At 41.4% G+C, this 21,324-nt stretch overlaps 1 protein-coding gene across 1 annotated transcript in view; it reads right to left on the reverse strand.

The window, feature by feature from the left end:
- Positions 1-1,893: 1,893 nt before the first annotated feature.
- The window catches only part of LOC108413402 (protein NLRC5-like), a 133,117-nt gene continuing 113,686 nt past the window's right edge, over positions 1,894-21,324 (reverse strand). The window contains exons 20-21 of the mRNA XM_037541222.1: positions 18,504-18,677; positions 1,894-2,014 (exon numbers count right to left, since the gene is read on the reverse strand). Coding sequence (XP_037397119.1) covers positions 2,008-2,014; positions 18,504-18,677 — 181 coding nt within the window. The 3' untranslated portion in view covers positions 1,894-2,007. The remainder of the gene's footprint in view (positions 2,015-18,503; positions 18,678-21,324) is intronic.

Genomic DNA, 21,324 nt, shown 5'->3' on the forward strand with positions numbered 1-21,324 from the left:
CCAAGATGAGACAGTGCCTAAAGGAGGCATATCAGTTGGCATCTCAAGCAGCGTCAAAAAGTCATCACAAAAACAAGGCACGTTATGACCAACGAGTAAGAAACCAACCCTTGGAGGAAGGTGAAAGAGTGCTGCTTCGCAATGTTGGATTGACAGGGAAACATAAACTGCAAGACAGATGGAGGTCATTGCCTCATGTAGTGGTTGGGAAAATGCCAAATTTACCTGTGTACCATGTCAAGCCCGAGAGAGGGACTGGACCGGTCAAGACTTTGCATAGAGACCATCTCTTACCAATTGGATATTTGGTAAGAATGCCAGAACCTTCAGGCACTGAGAATGTGCCACAGAGATCTGTAACAAGGGTACAGAGACAACGTGACAGAGCAAAAACTGTAGAGTCATGTGAAACTGGAGGGGAAACCGCTGAATCCGAAAGTGAAGAAGTGTATCAACCTCCTCAGATTGATGTTAAAGATGTACGAAGGCGACTAGGGGAGATGTTGGAACCCTCTGACAGGATTGATGTTGTGGAAGGGGGTGACTTGGCTCTGAATAATGGTGAGCTGGACAAAAATACTGATGTAGGTGAAATGCCCAACAGCACCAACCTGGAGAATACTGGAACCGAGGAGATCTCACAGCCACCTACTAATACTGGGGTGGACCCAGATGTAGAGGGGGGAGACGTCCCTGACTCTAATGTGTTAGTGGAGGATGTTGATCCTGTGTGTACCCGTTCTTCCAGGAGAGAAAGGAGACCTGTCATTCGGCTAAGCTATGATGAGCCTGGGGAGCCTACAGATTGTCCAGTAACCATTATTCATAATGGTATGATTATACAGTTTAGTGACAGCTCAGGAGTTCCTGGAATCTCAAGGTGTACTTCACAGAAACAACCTGTAGTGGTTTGCTCTGTATGTTCAGTCAGGCCATGCAACAATAAAACCTATTGTCGGAGAAAAGAAGGTCGTGCTAAAAGATAAAAATAGGCCTAATGAGGACATTAGCCATTTAGAAGGGGGAGGGTGTAGCCCTGGCTAAGATGAAAATTCCTTGGTTCTAATATAAATAATTTGAATTCATTATTCATTTGTACTAGATAAAAATGTTATACACAGTGTAAATAGTTTAATATACAGATGTTGCGTATTTAGTGTATGTTCTTTTTTGTTTTGGTAAAATATAGGCAGCTTAAAATCTGTAGGGTGTGTACGTAGGCAGAAGTGTGGGGGGGGGGGGGGGGGGCGGGGAAGGGGAGGAAGAGGAGAGAAGCAGCAGAGAGGCGAGAGTTCAGAAAGGTTCGGAGGAGTTCGGGAGAGTGTTCTGTAGCATGTAGCTGGACAAGTGACAGAAGTTGAGTTAGTGTTTAGTGAATAACTGAGAGTGGACTCCACAGTGAACCAACTTTGCTGTGTATGTGTGCCTTGCTAGCGACTGTATATGCTCTACCAGCTTCGTTAGCGGTAGCCACTTGCTATACAGAGTGCTGGAGGTCTGCTCACTCGTGATTTGAGGAGGACACTAACCAGACAGCGTTCTGAACTGCTGCGTTGTTCAGAATTCCTCTGGCGTCGAGGGAGGACACTTTCTGCCTGCTTGTGGTACCTGTCGTGAGTCGTGTGATACTGCTGCGGTATTGAAAACTCCTAGAAACGAGGTAACATTTGTTTTATTTGGCTCAAAGAGGCCATTTTCTGTTTATTCGGCCCCAACGCACCCGAGCAACGTCACAGGCCTGCAACTAGGGTGTGTGTGTGTGCGTTTGTGTGTGTGTGTGGGGGCTCAGAGTTACTTTAAAACAAAGTTTAAAAATACTTTGGGTTTACCTTTAAATTAATGCACTATAGAGTTTACTCACTTGGACATAGGGAAGGGGATCGAGGGTGCCACATTAGACGTGGGCAATATGGTTATATTTATCATGAGAAATCTTGTTAAAAAGACAAACACACAGAGAGTCCTCAGATCTGTGGGTGGGAATCTCTTCAGGCTCGGCATCTGTGTTCAGATCCTGAAAGACAGAAACAGCAGAGATCAGACATGAACATCATCACTGACTCACCATCAACTCAGAGCTCCTTCTTTAAACCCTCTCTAACTTTAATTAAACTCTATTAACACTGTAGAAACTCCTCATCTCACTCAGACTGAGACCAGAAACAGAGCAGAGATCAGACATGAACATCATCACTGACTCACCATCAACTCAGAGCTCCTTCTTTAAACCCTCTCTAACTTTAATTAAACTCTATTAACACTGTATAGACTCCTCATCTCACTCAGACTGAGACCAGAAACAGAGCAGAGATCAGACATGAACATCATCACTGACTCACCATCAACTCAGAGCTCCTTCTTTAAACTCTCTCTAACTTTAATTAAAATCTATTAACACTGTATAAACTCCTCATCTCACTCAGACTGAGACCAGAAACAGAGCAGAGATCAGACATGAACATCATCACTGACTCACCATCAACTCAGAGCTCCTTCTTTAAACTCTCTCTAACTTTAATTAAACTCTATTAACACTGTAGAAACTCCTCATCTCACTCAGACTGAGACCAGAAACAGAGCAGAGATCAGACATGAACATCATCACTGACACACCATCAACTCAGAGCTCCTTCTTTAAACCCTCTCTAACTTTAATTAAACTCTATTAACACTGTATAAACTCCTCATCTCACTCAGACTGAGACCAGAAACAGAGCAGAGATCAGACATGAACATCATCACTGACTCACCATCAACTCAGAGCTCCTTCTTTAAACTCTCTCTAACTTTAATTAAACTCTATTAACACTGTATAAACTCCTCATCTCACTCAGACTGAGACCAGAAACAGAGCAGAGATCAGACATGAACATCATCACTGACTCACCATCAACTCAGAGCTCCTTCTTTAAACTCTCTCTAACTTTAATTAAACTCTATTAACACTGTATAAACTCCTCATCTCACTCAGACCGAGACCAGAAACAGAGCAGAGATCAGACATGAACATCATCACTGACACACCATCAACTCAGAGCTCCTTCTTTAAACCCTCTCTAACTTTAATTAAACTCTATTAACACTGTATAAACTCCTCATCAAGTTCACATGTATGTTACTTTATTTACCTGAGATCCTTTCTTTGCCAGTTCAGCACAAAACTATACAGAACAGAAGAAAATACGGAAAATAAGTGGGGCATCAAATTTGTGTTGAGTTGTGACTGATTCTCATTAACTCATGTGACTTTTTCTCACACCCCTGCCTCGCCCCCACTGCTGGGACGTCCAGTAAGAGCAGTGGTCAGGAACATACTAACCACCCAGAAAATGACCCATCGTACAATCACCAAATGAAGGAGTTCTCGGTTTTATATTCTGTACAGTTCAGTTTCAACCAGCACAGGAAACTATATCAAACAGTAAAAAGAGGAAATTTTAATTATGCATTATTTATTATTTATACATCATTGCTCCTGTGGTCCACATGCTACCAGCTAACGTCATTCACTTCCAGATAATTTTCATCTATCATTGAATGTTGTCCAAGGCAGTTTAATATTTAGCCATTAAACTCCATTCTATCGAAGCATCCTCGATGTGAGTGTCTCTCTCTCTTGCCCTGATCTGTGGACTTAAAAATTGCATAAATCCAGGTTACCTCCCACCCTCATCTAAAGGTTTGAGCAATAATACACTGCACATCCTAGATCTGAATGAATGAAATATTCTCATTCAATACTTTGTTCTGTACAAAGTTGAATGTGCTGACAACAAAATCACAAAAATCATCAATGGAAATCAAATTTATTAACCAATGGAGGCCTGGATTTGGAGTCACAGACAAAATTAAAGTGGAAAAACACACGACAGGCTGATCCAACTTTGATGTGATGTCCTTAAAACAAGTCAAAATGAGGCTCAGTGTTGTGTGTGGCCTCCACGTGCCTGTATGACCTCCTCAATGCCTGGTCCTGCTCCTGATGAGGTGGCGGATGGTCTCCTGAGGGATCTCCTCCCAGACCTGGACTAAAGCATCCGACTCCTGGACAGTCTGTGGTGCAACGTGGCGTTGGTGGATGGAGCGAGGCATGATGTCCCAGATGTGCTCAATCGGATTCAGGTCTGGGGAACGGGCGGGCCAGTCCATAGCTTCAATGCCTTCATCTTGCAGGAACTGCTGACACACTCCAGCCACATGAGGTCTAGCATTGTCCTGCATCAGGAGGAACCCAGGGCCAACCGCACCAGCATATGGTCTCACAAGGGGTCTGAGGATCTCATCTCGGTACCTAATGGCAGTCAGACTACCTCTGGCGAGCACATGGAGGGCTGTGTGGTCCTCCAAAGAAATGCCACCCCACACCATTACTGACCCTCTGCCAAACCGGTCATGCTGAAGGACGTTGCAGGCAGCAGATCGCTCTCCACGGCGTCTCCAGACTCTGTCACGTCTGTCACATGTGCTCAGTGTGAACCTGCTTTCATCTGTGAAGATCACAGGGCGCCAGTGGAGAAATTTGCCAATCCTGGTGTTCTCTGGCAAATGCCAAGCGTCCTGCACGGTGTTGGGCTGTGAGCATAACCCCCATCTGTGGACGTCGGGCCCTCATACCATCCTCATGGAGTTGGTTTCTAACCGTTTGTGCAGATACATGCACATTGGTGGCCTGCTGGAGGTCATTCTGCAGGGCTCTGGCAGTGCTCCTCCTGTTCCTCCTTGCACAAAGGCGGAGGTAGCGGTCCTGCTGCTGGGTTGTTGCCCTCCTACGGCCTCCTCCACGTCTCCTGGTGTACTGGCCTGTCTCCTGGTAGCGCCTCCAGCCTCTGGACGCTACGCTGACAGACACAGCAAACCTTCTTGCCACAGCTCGCATTGATGTGCCATCCTGGATGAGCTGCACTACCTGAACCTCTTGTGTGGGTTGTAGAGTCCGTCTCCTGCTACCACAAGTGTGAAAGCACCACCAACATTCAAAAGTGACCAAAACATCAGCCAGAAAGCAGAAAGGTACTGAGAAGTGGTCTGTGGTCCCACCTGCAGAACCACTCCTTTATTGAGTGTGTCTTGCTAATCGCCAGTAATTTCCACCTGTTGTCTGTTCCATTTGCACAACAGCTGTGAAATTGATTGTCAGTGTTGCTTCCTAAGTGGACAGTTTGATTTCACAGTAGTTTGATTTACTTGGATTTATATTGTGTTGTTTAAGCGTTCCCTTTATTTTTTTGAGCAGTGTATATTAATATTTCATAGACTGCAACAATAACAAGAGTTTTCTTTGGCTTCACACTGAAATTCTCTCAACAAGCCCGTCACATTTAGCAGAACAGCTGCCACGAGTTCTGATCTGCCATCATCCACAGATGTTTAATATGAGAGAAATCCATATGTCATTAAACATCTAAGACACCCACAATGTTTATCATGATATTTGGATGAACTAAATATTAATCTTTACTGTAGTCCTACATAAACATGTAAAACATCTAAAATATCTGGCTGTTGTTAGCAGTTCCTGCATGAAAGCATTAATATCTACATCTTGTCACAAAGCCAGTAGAGATATTTACATTATTAACCTCAGCCCATCACTCATGATTCAGCTTCTGCTTATTATAGTATAACATGACTGTGGAATCTAACGACTGCAGTCAGCTCTAATAACTGCAGTCAGCTCTAATAACTGCAGTCAGCTCTAATAACAGCAGTCAGCTCTAATAACAGCAGTCAGCTCTAATAACTACAGTCTGCTCTAATAACTACAGTCAGCTCTAATAACTGCAGTCAGCTCTAATAACTGCAGTCAGCTCTAATAACTGTAGTCAGCTCTAATAACTACAGTCAGCTCTAATAACTGCAGTCAGCTCTAATAACAGCAGTCAGCTCTAATAACTGCAGTCAGCTCTAATAACTGTAGTCAGCACTAATAACTACAGTCAGCTCTAATAACTACGGTCAGCTCTAATAACTGCGGTCAGCTCTAATAACTGCAGTCAGCTCTAATAACTACAGTCAGCTCTAATAACTGTAGTCAGCTCTAATAACAGCAGTCAGCTCTAATAACTACAGTCAGCTCTAATAACTGCAGTCAGCTCTAATAACTGTAGTCAGCACTAATAACTGCAGTCAGCTCTAATAACTGCAGTCAGCACTAATAACTGCAGTCAGCACTAATAACTGCAGTCATCTCTAATAACTGTAGTCAGCACTAATAACTGCAGTCAGCACTAATAACTGTAGTCAGCTCTAATAACAGCAGTCAGCTCTAATAACTGCAGTCAGCTCTAATAACTGCAGTCAGCTCTAATAACAGCAGTCAGCTCTAATAACTGCAGTCAGCTCTAATAACTGCAGTCAGCTCTAATAACTGTAGTCAGCACTAATAACTGCAGTCAGCTCTAATAACTGCAGTCAGCACTAATAACTGCAGTCAGCTCTAATAACTGCAGTCAGCTCTAATAATTGTAGTCAGCACTAATAACTGCAGTCAGCTCTAATAACTGCAGTCAGCACTAATAACTGCAGTCATCTCTAATAACTGTAGTCAGCTCTAATAACTGCAGTCAGCTCTAATAACTGCAGTCATCTCTAATAACTGCAGTCAGCTCTAATAACTGCAGTCAGCTCTAATAACTGCAGTCAGCACTAATAACTGCAGTCATCTCTAATAACTGTAGTCAGCTCTAATAACTGCAGTCTGCTCTAATAACAGCAGTCAGCTCTAATAACTGTAGTCAACTCTAATAACTACAGTCAGCTCTAATAACTGTAGTCAGCTCTAATAACAGCAGTCAGCTCTAATAACTGCAGTCAGCTCTAATAACTGTAGTCAGCTCTAATAACTGTAGTCAGCTCTAATAACTACAGTCAGCTCTAATAACTGCAGTCAGCACTAATAACTACAGTCAGCTCTAATAACTACAGTCAGCTCTAATAACTGCAGTCAGCACTAATAACTACACTCAGCTCTAATAACTACAGTCAGCTCTAATAACTGCAGTCATCTCTAATAACTGCAGTCAGCTCTAATAACTGCAGTCAGCACTAATAACTACAGTCAGCTCTAATAACTGCAGTCAGCTCTAATAACTGCAGTCAGCTCTAATAACTATAAGCAGCAACATGTTAGCACGCTCACGGTGTGGGGACCGAAAACATTGTGGGGACCAGTTTGCAGCCAACATGCGTCAGTTGACTCAGGAGACCATGCTGATATGGGTGGTGAAATTTTTTTTTTGGACCTCACCACCACTCTCAGAAACCTGAGAAGTGTGTGGAACACACATGCTCACGGCTGCCCCCCGAGGTTTCTTGTGGTACTGCACCCTACCCTAAAGTGTGTTTACAGATGCGGACTGTAAGCACACTTTCACTAGTGCGCATGTGCAGCCCCGAGACACGTCGCTGAGTGCTGTGAACGCTGCGTTAATCACTGCTGCTACAAGGTAAACACAAATAAGACATATTAATAAAGTAAATAGTTAGTTAATCCACTATCCACTTTAACGTTTTAACGCACTCCGGTCGTGCTTACGGTTTAAGATAATGTTATAAGCTAATGGCTTCGTTTGTGTGCATAGCGAGGTCAAACTGTAGTTTTCTCCGTTCTATACTGAATGGAACGAATGAGAGTGGGAAGAACAAAGAATCTACTTCTTCTTCTTTCAGCTGCTTCCTTTAGGGGTCACCACAGCGGATCAACTGCCTCCATCTTGCCCTATCCACTGCCTCCTCTACTTTCACACCAACCATCTCCATGTCCACCTTCACTACATCCATAAACCTTCTGTGAGGTCCACCTCTTCTCCTTCTGCCCGGCAGCTCCATCTCCAACATTCTTTGCCCAATATATCCACTATTCCTCCTCAACACATGTCCAAACCATCTCAACCTGGCCTCTCTGGCTTTATCTCCAAACTGCTCCACCTTCACTGTCCCTCTGATCTGCTCATTTCTAATCTTGTCCATCCTGGTCACTCCCAACTAAAATCTCAGCATCTTCATCTCTGCCACCTCCAGCTCAGCCTCCTGTCTTTTAAACAGACCCACAGTCTCCAAACTGTACATCATAGCAGGACGCACTGCTGTCTTGTAAACCTTCCCTTTCACTCTTGCTGCTAACCTTCTGTCACACATCAGCCCTGACACCCGTCTCCACCCACTCCATCCTGCCTGCACCCTCTTCTTCACCTCTTTTCTACACTGTCCATTGCTCTGGATGGTTGACCCAAGATATTTGAAGTCATCCACCTTTACAACCTCTACTCCTCACATCTTCACCTTTCCACCTGCCTCCCTCTCATTCACACACATGTATTCCGTCTTGTCTCTACTGACCTTCATTCCTCTCCTCTCCAGTGCAAACCTCCACCTCTCCAGATTCTCTTCCACCTGCTCTCTACTCTCACCACAGATTACAATGTCATCTGCAAACATCTTGGTCCACGGAGCCTCCTGCCTGACCTCATGTGTCAACCTGTCCATCACCATTGCAAACAAGAAGGGGCTCAAAGCTGATCCCTGATGTAACCCTACCTTCACCTTGAAACCATTTGTCACTCCAACTGCACACCTCACCACTGTCTCACTATCCTCATACATGTCTTGCACCACCCTAACATACTTTTCAGCTACACCTGACTTCCTCATACAGTACCACAGTTCCTCTCTTGGCACCCTATCATCTGCCTTCTCTAGATCCACATAGACACAATGTAGTTCCTTCTGACCTTCTCTGTACTTCTCTACCAACACTCTCAACATAAAAACTGCATCTGTGGTTCTCTTTTTGGCCATGAAACCAAACTGCTGCTCACTGATCTGGACCTCTCGCCTTAGCCTTGCTTCAACAACTCTTTCCCATACCTTCATGGTGTGGCTCATCAACTTTATACCTCTGTAGTTACTGCAGCTCTGCACATCACCCTTTTTCTTAAAAATGGGGACCAGTGCACTGCTTCTCCACTCATCAGGCATCCTCTCACTCTCCAGGATTTTGTTAAACAACCTGGTTAAAAAGTCCACTGCCTTCTCTCCTCAACATCTCCATACCTCCACAGGTATGTCATCTGGACCAACTGCCTTTCCATTCTTCATCCTTTTTAAAGCTGCCCTCACTTCCACCTTACTAATTCTCTGTACTTCATGATCCACTATCTCTCCCCCCGTTGTCCTCCTCTCTCTCTCGTTTTCCTCATTCATTAGTTCTTCAAAGTACTCCTTCCATCTACTCAACACTCTCTGTTCACTCACTAGTTAATTTCCCTCTCTATCCTTTATCAGCCTAACCTGCTGTACATCCTTTTCAGCTCTATCTCTCTGTTTAGCCAAGCGATACACGTCCTTTACTCCTTCTTTACTGTCCAGCCTCTCATACAGCTCATCATAGGCCTGAGCCTTTGCCTTTGCCACCATTCTTTTCACTATGCGACCAGCCTCACAGAACTCCTGCCTACTTCCTTCATCTCTCTGGTTATCCCACTTTTTCTTTGCTGCCTTCTTCTTCTGAATACTCTCCTGGACTTCCTCATTCCACCTCCAACTTTCCTTGTCTTCTTTCGTCTGACCAGACGAAACACCCAACGCATTCTTGCCAGAACAAAGAAACTACACTTCCCATAATTCCCTCTGTCACACCACGAAAGGGCTGAAGGATTGCTGTACTGAAGACAGTAAGATAAGTCGCAAAGATAAGGTTTAATGTTTCCTCTCAACTCAAGTTTTATGTTTATCTCGAGCAGCCGCAACAGACAGAGAGAGAGAGAGGGATAGACAGACAGACAGAGAGAGAGGGAGAGACTGACAGAGAGAGAGGGATAGACTGACAGAGGGATAGACTGACAGAGAGAGAGAGGGATAGACTGACAGAGAGAGAGGGATAGACTGACAGAGAGAGAGGGATAGACAGAGAGAGGGATAGACTGACAGAGAGGGAGGGGGATAGATTGACAGAGAGGGATAGACAGACAGAGAGAGAGGGATAGACAGAGAGAGTGGGATAGACTGACAGAGAGAGAGAGGGATAGGCTGACAGAGAGAGAGAGGGATAGACAGACAGAGAGGGATAGACTGACAGAGAGAGACGGATAGACAGACAGAGAGAGAGAGGGATAGACCGACAGAGAGAGAGAGGGATAGACAGACAGAGAGGGATAGACTGACAGAGAGAGAGAGGGATAGACAGAGAGAGAGGGATAGACTGACAGATAGAGAGAGAGAGGGCTAGACTGACAGATAGAGAGAGAGGGATAGACTGACAAATAGACAGAGAGAGAGAGGGATAGACTGACAGATAGAGAGAGAGAGGGCTAGACAGACAGAGAGAGAGGGATAGACAGACAGAGAGAGGGATAGACAGACAGAGAGAGGGATAGATGGATAGAGAGAAAGAGAGAGAGGTGGGGTAGACACAGAGAGAGAGAGAGAAACAGTTGTGGAGCTTAACTGGATGACAAATTGTCAAATTGGCTGCAAACTGGGGCTGAAATATGTGGTAAAATATCTGATTGCAGTTGTTCTGATTGTATCTGTTATTGTATCTACTGATTTCAGTAAATGAAAGGCGCGTTGTGGCTAAAAGACCAGCACGTCCACTTTTTCAGCCGTGATTGTGATTTGAAGATCAGTTGATCTTTCAGGTGTGCTATTAGGCTCACTGCCTTGCTATATGTATATGTTTAGTTTTAGAGAGAGACCGTTTTGGAGAGGGAGACAGCGAGAGCCATTCTTGCGCGAACGCAGAGGGTGACAGCGAGACATGTGGAGGGAAAGACAGAGTGAGGCACTGATCTACATTTGAGTCACACAGTTGCGGTCCGGTCTACACTTACAGTAAATGCATGAACTAATATTAATAAAATAATGCACTACAAGCTTTGTTTTAGTTACGGTTAGAACTCTTCAGCGCACTGGCTTATTACCAAGACCTGTTACTGGTTTAATCGTAACTTAGTCATTCTGTTTAGCTTCTTTTCCCAATAATTTTTATAATTTCATATGAAACCTGCTGTTTGTACTGTAAATATACATTGAACATTGCCGAACATTCTTGTTTTCTTGGTAAATAAAGGTAGCAAAGCACCCGTCAGAGGCGCTCAAACAAATATCTCAAATGTTTTAACAGATTATTCAGTTTTACAGTGACAGGACAGGACAGTGCCAAAAAGTAGTCCACTGTCATTGGCTGTGTGTTTCAAGGTCAGCACAGCGTGGGGCAGATTTGAATTCAGTGTAGAAATTAACAGTCCCTTAAAAATGAATGGATGGGGTACATGTAAAACCTTTTGCCCTGATATTAACCTACTTTAACATGGCAGTTAGCTTGACATAGCAATCGTCACATTTGTTCAAGGCCGTTTGCAAGAACCATTTCCTTCCTGAGACGTGGTACCTTGCTTGCATTTTTGATGTGTGGACTTCCATTTGCGAATGATCCAGCGGTTGTCGCCTGAGAGACTACCTTTGGGTTAGTATGTTGGTTTGAGAAACCTGTGCTCATCTGTGCTCTCAGACTTACACAGGTTCTGACACTCCCCATACTCAAGCGAGGCCTTTACTTTAGGTGTTGAAATCAATTGCCAGCTTTTGTGGTCATCATATTTTTGCACATTTTGTAAATTACTGTTGTTGTTGGGGTCTAACCTTCTGTAGGCAAAAAACCCACCACACTACTGACATATCTCCACTTTTAAGAACTAAATTGTCCTCAGAGCTAGTGATACTATTCTCTGTATCATTGGCCATTTTTAGGCACCATGAGCACAAGTCATGTGTGGTGTTGCATCACAGTAGCGGGATATGATAAAATCCTCTTGCATTTTAAACTATACCGGTTTTTATAATATATAGTATACCGGTATATAGATTTTACTAGCTTAGCAGTATGACTGTGTCTTATTTTAAAACCATGCCTTTTGGAAATGAAAGAGGTTTCAGGGTGCTTATCAGCATTTGAACAAAAGGTAACACTTTGAAATCCCTTTCAATGTGTATCCCTGTCCTTGAAATTGAGTTAAAGTTATGCTTTCTAGAGATTAATATAGATAATGGCTTAGACTAAATTACATTTCTTATAAGGATTTTAATGGAATTTAAGTGGAATCATTTCAGTTGACGTCATACACATTAATCATCCACACTATTAATGCTATTAAAAATTATTGTTTAGTGTGTTTTTTTTTAGTATGATAGCTTTTAGTATAGTAATATCAATTGTTCTGAAGATTGCTTTTGTTTAATACTACAAGTGAATGACATGATTAGCTTAGTAGTATGGTATTTGTTGGTGTAGGTATTTATTGTTAACGAATGCTCTTCAATTCTAAATGTTTAACTGTGATATTTGAAATCCCTGTAGCCTGCATGTGATGACATGGCTGAAAGTGTGAACCAAGCTGCTCGAGGACCTGTGACCAACACTGGAGATTCCACTTCTGACTTGAAGGTATTTTAAAAAGTGTTTTTATGTCCATATAGTGATTTAACTGCTTTGTAGTTCTGCAGCTAATTATGGCCAGTTGAAGTTGCTATTCAACTGACTATATACTATATAGTTGATATTGGTTACACACACTGTCATATCAGCCATAGTGGGGACCTCGTCTAGGTAGAAACCTTCAGTAGAGCATTACATTCACAGGATAATATGTAGCCTTTATATTTAAATTACAGTTTAAATGCCCTCATGAGCAATGTCATTCGATGTCTGATTCATTTGTAATAATTTCCTCTTTTTACACGAGTCTGTAAGGTTAATATTGGTTACACACACTGTCAAGTCTGCCTAGTCAACCTGAACCAGCAGAGCTATGAACACATAGAAGAATATATGATCTATTGTTCTCGACAACAGTTTGCCCTCTTTATAATTAATTCCTTTAAGGGTGTAATATGAATTTTTGTTTCATATTAAGATTGATGTCTTCTATAACATGGTGGCTCCATGTCTGGTTAACTTGACCCACTAAAGTAGCAGACACTGATAAAACATTGTGTGAAATTCTGTATTGCATTTTAAATACTGATGTACATGTTAATAAGGTTTATTGAAATGTTTAACTGTGATATTTGAAATCCCTTTAGCCTGGTTTTGAGGACACTGCTAACATGATGGACGAGGTTGTACCAAGCCACTCAGCTTCAAGTCCTTTGACCAACACTGCAGCTTCCTCTTCTGACTTTAAAAAGTGTATTTAAAGTGTTATTGTGTCCATATAGTGATTGAACTGCTTGCTAGTTCTGCAGCTAATTATGGTCAATTGAAGTTACTTCAGGACTGATTACATCTGTTGTATAATATAAATTTGTGAGAGTTCATTGTTTTTAATTGAGGCCTTAGGAATGCTATTAGCTACACATGCTCTCAGGTCTCGCATTGTGGGGACGATCTCAGGATAGAAATATTTGAATGGTTTTGGTTACACCCACTGTCAGGTTTAGCATAGTGGGGACTACATCTAAGGAGAACCTTCCACTATAGGAGTAGAGTTGTAGGACAACAGACAGACAACATTTCTGAACTAGAGTGTAGGTTACCCTATGACTAATGTCTTTCAGGGTCTCATATGAACTGGTAATAATTTCCTGTTTTTAAACAAGTGTTCAAGGTTAATATTTCTTACACACCCTGTCATGTCTGCCATAGTGGGGACCATGTTTAAGTAGAACCCTCCACTATAGCAGTAGAGTAACGGGACAATATGTAGACTTGAGCAATGTTATTCAACGTCTGAAATGAATTTGTAGTAGTTTCCTCTTTGTACACGAGTCTGTAAGGTTGGTATTGGTTACACACCCTGTCAGGTCTGCCATAGTGAAGACCATGTCTAAGTATAACCTTCCACTATAGTAGTAGACTCACAGGACAAATAGTAGACTCAGTTACTGAATTACAGCGTAAATGCCCTCATGAACAATGTTATTCAACATCTGAAATTAATTTGTAATAGTTTCCTCTTCATACGTGAGTCTGTAAGTTTGGTATTGGTTACGCACACCGTCAGGTCTGCCATAGTAAACAAAGTGCTATGTAAACAAAGCGCTCTCTCTCCTGCTGAACACCGTAAACGAGCAGCAGCGCGCTCACCCTGACGGTGTTCACGTGATTGCAGGAGACTTTAATAAGGCCAACTTGAAGACGGTACTACCGAAATTCTACCAGCATGTAAAGTGTTCAACTAGGGGGGAGAACACTCTGGATCATGTTTACACGAATATTAAGCACGCGTACAGAGCCATACCCCTCCCCCACCTCGGACAGTCAGACCATCTTTCCCTTCTGCTCTCCCCAATCTACAGCCCCTTAAGGCGCAGAACCAGGCCCACCATAAAGACTGTTACAACCTGGCCTGACAATGCACTCTCAAAACTACAGGACTGCTTTGAACAGACAGACTGGGACTTGTTTGAACACCTGGAGCTGGAAACATTCACAGGAACGGTGCTGGACTATATCAAGTTCTGCATCGGAAATGTGACTGTGGACAAAATCATCCGGGTTTACCCAAACCAGAAACCATGGATGACCAGCCAGGTCCGCTCTCTCCTCAGAGCCCGTGACGCCACCTTCAGGTCAGGCGACCTGTACAGGTCAGCTATGTACAGCGCCGCTCGAGCTGACCTGAAGAGAGGGATTAAAAAAGCCAAGGCGGACTACAAGAGGAAAATAGAGTCCCACATGTCCAGCAACAACTCACGGGAGGTGTGGCGGTGCATACAGAACATCACAAACTTTAGAAGCTGTGATGTGACAGCAGGAGTACTGAGTGCACCGTTGGCAGAGGAGCTGAACTGCTTCTTTGCTCGCTTTGATGCATCTCAGCAGCACTCTTCTGCTCCTGCCCGACCTCCACCCCCACCCGGCTTCCACACCACTCCACTCACTGTACAGGAGCGCGATGTCAGACGGGTGCTCCTGGCAGTGAACCCCAAAAAGGCTGCTGGTCCTGATGGAGTACCCGGCAAGGTGCTCAAAACGTGTGCCCACCAGCTCGCCCTCACCTTCACCAAGATCTTCAATCTCTCCCTGGCCCAAGCCATCATCCCGCCCTGCCTGAAGTCAGCCACAGTCATACCAGTGCCAAAAAAGTCTACCATCACCAACCTTAATGATTATCGCCCTGTGGCCCTCACACCGGTAATCATGAAGTGCTTCGAGAGACTGGTACTTCAGCACATCAAAGACTCTCTGCCCCCAGACTTCGACCCCCACCAGTTCGCATACCGTGCAAACAGGTCAACAGAGGACGCCATAGCAGCAGCTCTCCACTTTGCACTGAGCCACCTGGAGCGGCAGCACAGCTACGTCCGAATGCTCTTTGTGGACTACAGCTCTGCTTTCAACACAATCATCCCGGACATTCTTATCACCAAACTGGGCACCCTCGGACTCCCCTCCCTCACATGTGCCTGGATCAAGAACTTTCTCACTAACCGGCCCCAAACTGTGAGACTTGGCCCCCACCTCTCCTCCACTCGTATGCTTAGCACCGGCTCACCACAAGGCTGTGTGCTGAGCCCCCTCCTGTACTGCCTCTACATCCATGACTGCAGTCCGGCCTACGACAGCAACCTCATTGTCAAGTTTGCTGACGATACCACAGTGGTCGGACTCATCTCAGAAGGAGACGAGACAGCCTACAGGAAGGAGGTCCTGAAGTTGGCAGCTTGGTGTTCAGAGAATAACCTGGCTCTGAACACCAAGAAAACAAAAGAGATCATCGTTGACTTCAGGAAGCACAGCACTGACCCAGACCCCCTGTCCATCAACGGCGAGTGTGTGGAGAGGGTCCGCACCTTCCGGTTCCTCGGAGTCCAAATCTCTACCGACATCACCTGGACAGACAACATCACAGCTGTCATCAAGAAGGCTCAGCAGCGACTACACTTCCTGAGAGTCCTCAGGAAGCACAACCTGGATTCCAACCTGCTGCTGAACTTCTACCGCTCTTCCATCGAGAGCCTGCTGACGTACTGTATCACAGTGTGGTACGGCAGCTGCACCATGGCAGACAGGGAGAGGCTTCAGAGGGTAGTAAAGACAGCACAGAAGATCATTGGCTGCCCTCTCCCATCCCTGATGGACATCTACACCTCCCGCTGCGTCAGCAGAGCGAAACGCATCACAATGGACAGCTCGCACCCCAGATCTGTACTGTTTGACCTGTTGCCCTCAGGAAGACGGTACAGATGCATCAGATCAAGGACAAACAGACTTAAGTACAGTTTTTTCCCAAAAGCAATAACACTTCTCAACTCACAGATGCACTGATAGTCTATCCCCAGACTTCCATTACCCACCTACATACCAGTCTATTCCCAGACTCCATTACCAGCTACTGTGCAATACTCTGCATACGGAAATGTGCAATCATACTGTACATGTGCAATTATACTGGAATATGTGCAATATTTAGTGACACACAATACAGCTGTAAATATCTCCATATTTATATCTTGTAAAAACATAGTTTTTTATTTTGTTTCTATATTTATTTCATATACATATATATACAAAATGCATAGAACTGTGCACAACCCCTCCCCATTCTATTCCGTGTCATTTGCTTACATTGTGTGTTTGCACTGAGATGGAGTTGCTTTTAATCTCATTGTACTGTGTATAGTGACAATAAAGGCATTCTATTCTATAGTGGGGACCACGTCTAGTCAACCTGAACCAGCAGAGCACTGAACACACAAGAACATATGGTCTGTTGTTCTCAACAGCTGTTTGTCCTATTTATAATTAATTCTTTTAAGGGTGTAATATGAGTTTTTTATTAAGATTGATCTCATTGTCTTCTATAACATAGTGGTTCCATGTCTGGTTAACTTGACCCACTAAAGCAGCAGCTACTGATAAAACATGGTGTGAAATTCTGTATAGCATTTTAAATAATAATGTACATGTATGTAATGTTAATTGAAATGTTTAACTGTGATATTTGAAATCCCTTTAGCCTGAATGTGAGGACACTACTAACATGATGGACGAGGTTGAACCAAGCCACTCAGCTTTAGGTTCTCTGACCAACAATGGAGCTTCCTCTTCTGGCTTAAAGGTATTTAAAAAACGTGTAGACGTACTTGCATTACAGCATGTAATTACTGCATTGTAACCTAATGGTTGCGTAATGTTTGTTAACAGATTTCATTTTCAAAACCTGTCTTTCATTTTTTTATCAAAGGTTAGATGTTGTAAGTTGTTTATCACATCTGGATGTAAACTATCATCCCATTAAATTTTTGATCATTTGCAAATGCATGATTGATTAAATACCAAAGCTTTGATGACACTTTATGCATAATAAAATTTAGATTTTTATTAAATCAATATGATCAAAATTTCACTGGTTACTTTAGGTGACTTGTGACAATAAAGGCTTCATATCATATCATATATGATATCTTTTTTTTTTTTTATCTCTTAGGTCCCTGTAAGAGAACACTCTGGAGCATTAATTAAGTCCATGCTGTGGAGAAAGTTGATTCTGCAGAAAGTTGGCGATGTCCTATGCCCCTCAGCATCCGCTGACCGCTCTGTCATTTTACGTGGCCGACCTCTTTGTGCCTGAGTTGCTGTCGTTCCCAATCGCTTCCACTTTGTTATAATCCCACTGACAGTCAACTGTGGAATATTTAGTAGTGAGGAAATTTCACGACTGGACTTGCTGCACAGGTGGCGTCCGATCACGGCACCACGCTGGAATTCACTGAGCTCCTGAGAACGACCCATTCTTTCACTAATGTCTGTAGAAGCAGTCTGCAGGCCTAGGGGCTCGGCTTTATACACCTGTGGCCATGGAAGTAATTGGAACCCCTTGAATTCAATGATTTGGATGGGTGAGTGAAAACATTTGGAAATATAGTGTATCTTCTTTATATAGCTCATTCACTCTCACTTGAATAGAGAATCTCCAGAGCTTTATGATTTATTTTAAGTTGTTAATGTTGATGGTTTTCGGTCTGCTTAATGTGGACAGGGTTGCTCAAGGTAAAAAATATTTTATTTTTATTCTTTATTCTTAAGTTTATTGTCTAGCTTTATTGTGTTGTTGTTAGGGTTGCTGTGTTATGCTGTATTACCATAACTTTTTTTATATCCTAGACTTATTCTGTTACTAATAAATAGGCATTTAAACTAATACACCTACCTGGATTAATAATTTTGTTTGCATTAATAAGAAAAAAGAAAGGTTCCTTCTCAACATGGAACTGGTCCTCACAAAGAATGAAAATGGGTGATGTGTGTAATGATGGTCCTCACATATACTCAATACACAAGTGAACTCCAGTTCAGGTCAAAATCCATTATTGTCACATATTTGAAATTTGAAGTGATATTATGATTCACAAGTGCATTTTGACAAAGCATGATTTTTTTCAAGTCTGTAGGACCTTTGGAAAGGGTGGGCATCATAATGTAACAATTTGTCAGGTGGCCCCCACAATTCACAGAAACAAGAATGTGTGTGTGTGTGTGTGTGAGTAAGTCAGTAACTCACCGTAGTTTCTCCAGTTTATAGTCCGGATTGTCCTTTAGTTCAATGAGCTGCTCCACTCCTGAATCTTCTAGTTGATTTGCGGTCAGATCCAGCTCTGTCAGGTATGAGGGGTTTGATTTCAGCACTGTAACCAGTTCAGCACAGCCTTCATCTGTAATACTGCAGCTACTCAGTCTGCAGAGAGAAGAACAACTCCTTACATTTAAAGCTCAACACACACACACACACACACACAATACACAATGAAGTAACAAGTATTACACATATTAACCTCCACAACACACACACACCCCAGGTTGCCAGAAATTCTGGTTTGCCAGATGTAAAACGAATTGGCAGTCAAACTCAGCGTTTAGCAGACATGAAAGCAAACACACTGATCCCAACCTAAAAAGCCCCTGCATCCTTCTAAATATATCTGTGACCACAAATACAGTAACATGTGAGTAAATATAGTAAAACGTGAGTAAATACAGTAAAACGTGAGTTAATAAAGTAAAATGTGAGTAAATAGAGTAAAATGTGAGTAAATACAGTAAAACGTAAGTTCATACAGTAAAATGTGAGTAAATACAGTAAAATGTGAGTAAATACAATGAAATATGAGTAAATACAGTAAAATGTGAGTAAATACAGGAAAATGTGAGGAAATAGAGTAAAATGTGAGTAAATAGAGTAAAATGTGCGGAAATATAGTAAAACATGAGTTAATACAGTAAAACGTGAGTAAATAGAGGAAAACGTGAGTAAATACTGAAAATGAAATGAAAATAAAATGTAAGTAAACAGTAAAATGTGAGTAAATACAGTAAAATGTGAGTAAATAGAGTAAAATGTGAGTAATTACAATCAAATCTGAGTAAATAGAGTAAAATGTGAGTAAATACAGTAAAATGTGAGTTAATACAGTAAAATCTGAGTAAATACAGAAAACATTTGAGTAAATAGAGTAAAATGTGAGCAAATACAGTAAAATGTGAGTGAATACAGTAAAATGTGAGTAAATAGAGTAAAATGTGAGTAAATACAGTAAAATGTGTTTAAATACAGTAAAATGTGAGCAAATACAGTAAAACGTGAGTAAATAGAGGAAAACGTGAGTAAATACTGTACAATATGAGTTAATACGATAAAATGTGAGTAAATAGAGTAAAATGTGAGTAAATACATTAAAATGTGAGTAAATAGAGTAAAATGTGAGTAATTACAATCAAATCTGAGTAAATAGAGTAAAATGTGAGCAAATACAGTAAAATGTGAGTTACTACAGTAAAATGTGAGTTAATACAGTAAAATCTGAGTAAATACAGTAAACATTTGAGTAAATAGAGTAAAATGTGAGCAAATACAGTAAAATGTGAGTGAATACAGTAAAATGTGAGTAAATAGAGGAAAACGTGAGTAAATACTGTACAATATGAGTTAATACGATAAAATGTGAGTAAATAGAGTAAAATGTGAGTAAATACATTAAAATGTGAGTAAATAGAGTAAAATGTGAGTAATTACAATCAAATCTGAGTAAATACAGTAAAATGTGAGCAAATACAGTAAAATGTGAGTTAATACAGTAAAATCTGAGTAAATAAGTAAAAAATATGAGTAAATAGAGTAAAATGTGAGTACATACAGTAAAATGTGAGTTAATACAGTAAAACGTGAGTAAATAGAGGAAAACGTGAGTAAATACTGAAAATGAGTTAATACGATAAAATGTAAGTAAACAGTAAAATGTGAGTAAATACAGTAAAATGTGAGTAAATAGAGTAAAATGTGAGTAATTACAATCAAATCTGAGTAAATAGAGTAAAATGTGAGTAAATACAGTAAAATGTGAGTTAATATAGTAAAATCTGAGTAAATACAGTAAACATTTGAGTAAATAGAGTAAAATGTGAGCAAATACAGTAAAATGTGAGTGAATACAGTAAAATGTGAGTAAATAGAGTAAAATGTGAGTAAATACAGTAAAATGTGTTTAAATACAGTAAAATGTGAGCAAATACAGTAAAACGTGAGTAAATAGAGGAAAACGTGAGTAAATACTGTACAATATGAGTTAATACGATAAAATGTGAGTAGAGTAGAATGTGAGTAAATAGAGTAAAATGTGAGTAATTACAATCAAATCTGAGTAAATAGAGTAAAATGTGAGTTAATACAGTAAAATGTGAGTTAATACAGTAAAATCTGAGTAAATAAGTAAAAAAAATGAGTAAATAGAGTAAAACGTGAGTAAATACGGTCAAATATGAGTTAATACGATAAAATGTGAGTAAATAGAGTAAATAGAGTAAAATGTGAGTAAATACAGTAAAACGTGAATAAATACAGTAAAATGTGTTTAAATACAGTAAAATGTGAGCGAATACAGTACAATGTGAATTAATACAGTAAAATCTGAGTAAATACAGTAAAATGTGAGTAAATACAGTAAAATTTGAGTAAATACAGTAAAAATATGAGTAAATACAGTAAAATGTGAGCAAATACTGTAAAATATGAGTTAAAATGTGAGTAAATAGAGTAAAATGTGAGTACAGTAAAATGTGTTTAAATACAGTAAAATGTGTTTAAATACAGTAAAATGTGAGCAAATACAGTAAAATGTGAGTAAATACAGTAAAACGTGAGTAAATGCAGTAAAATGTGAGTAAATACAGTAAAACGTGAATACAGTAAAACATGAGTAAATAGAGTAAAATGTGAGTAACTAGAGTAAAATGTGAGTAAATAAAGTAAAACATGAATAAATACAGTAAAATGTGAGTCAGACGCCCCGGGGACCACAAGGCCTGAGACACCTTAAATATCAGGGACA

Source organism: Pygocentrus nattereri, chromosome 9 (genome assembly GCF_015220715.1).
Source record: "Pygocentrus nattereri isolate fPygNat1 chromosome 9, fPygNat1.pri, whole genome shotgun sequence".
Lineage (NCBI taxonomy): Eukaryota > Metazoa > Chordata > Actinopteri > Characiformes > Serrasalmidae > Pygocentrus > Pygocentrus nattereri.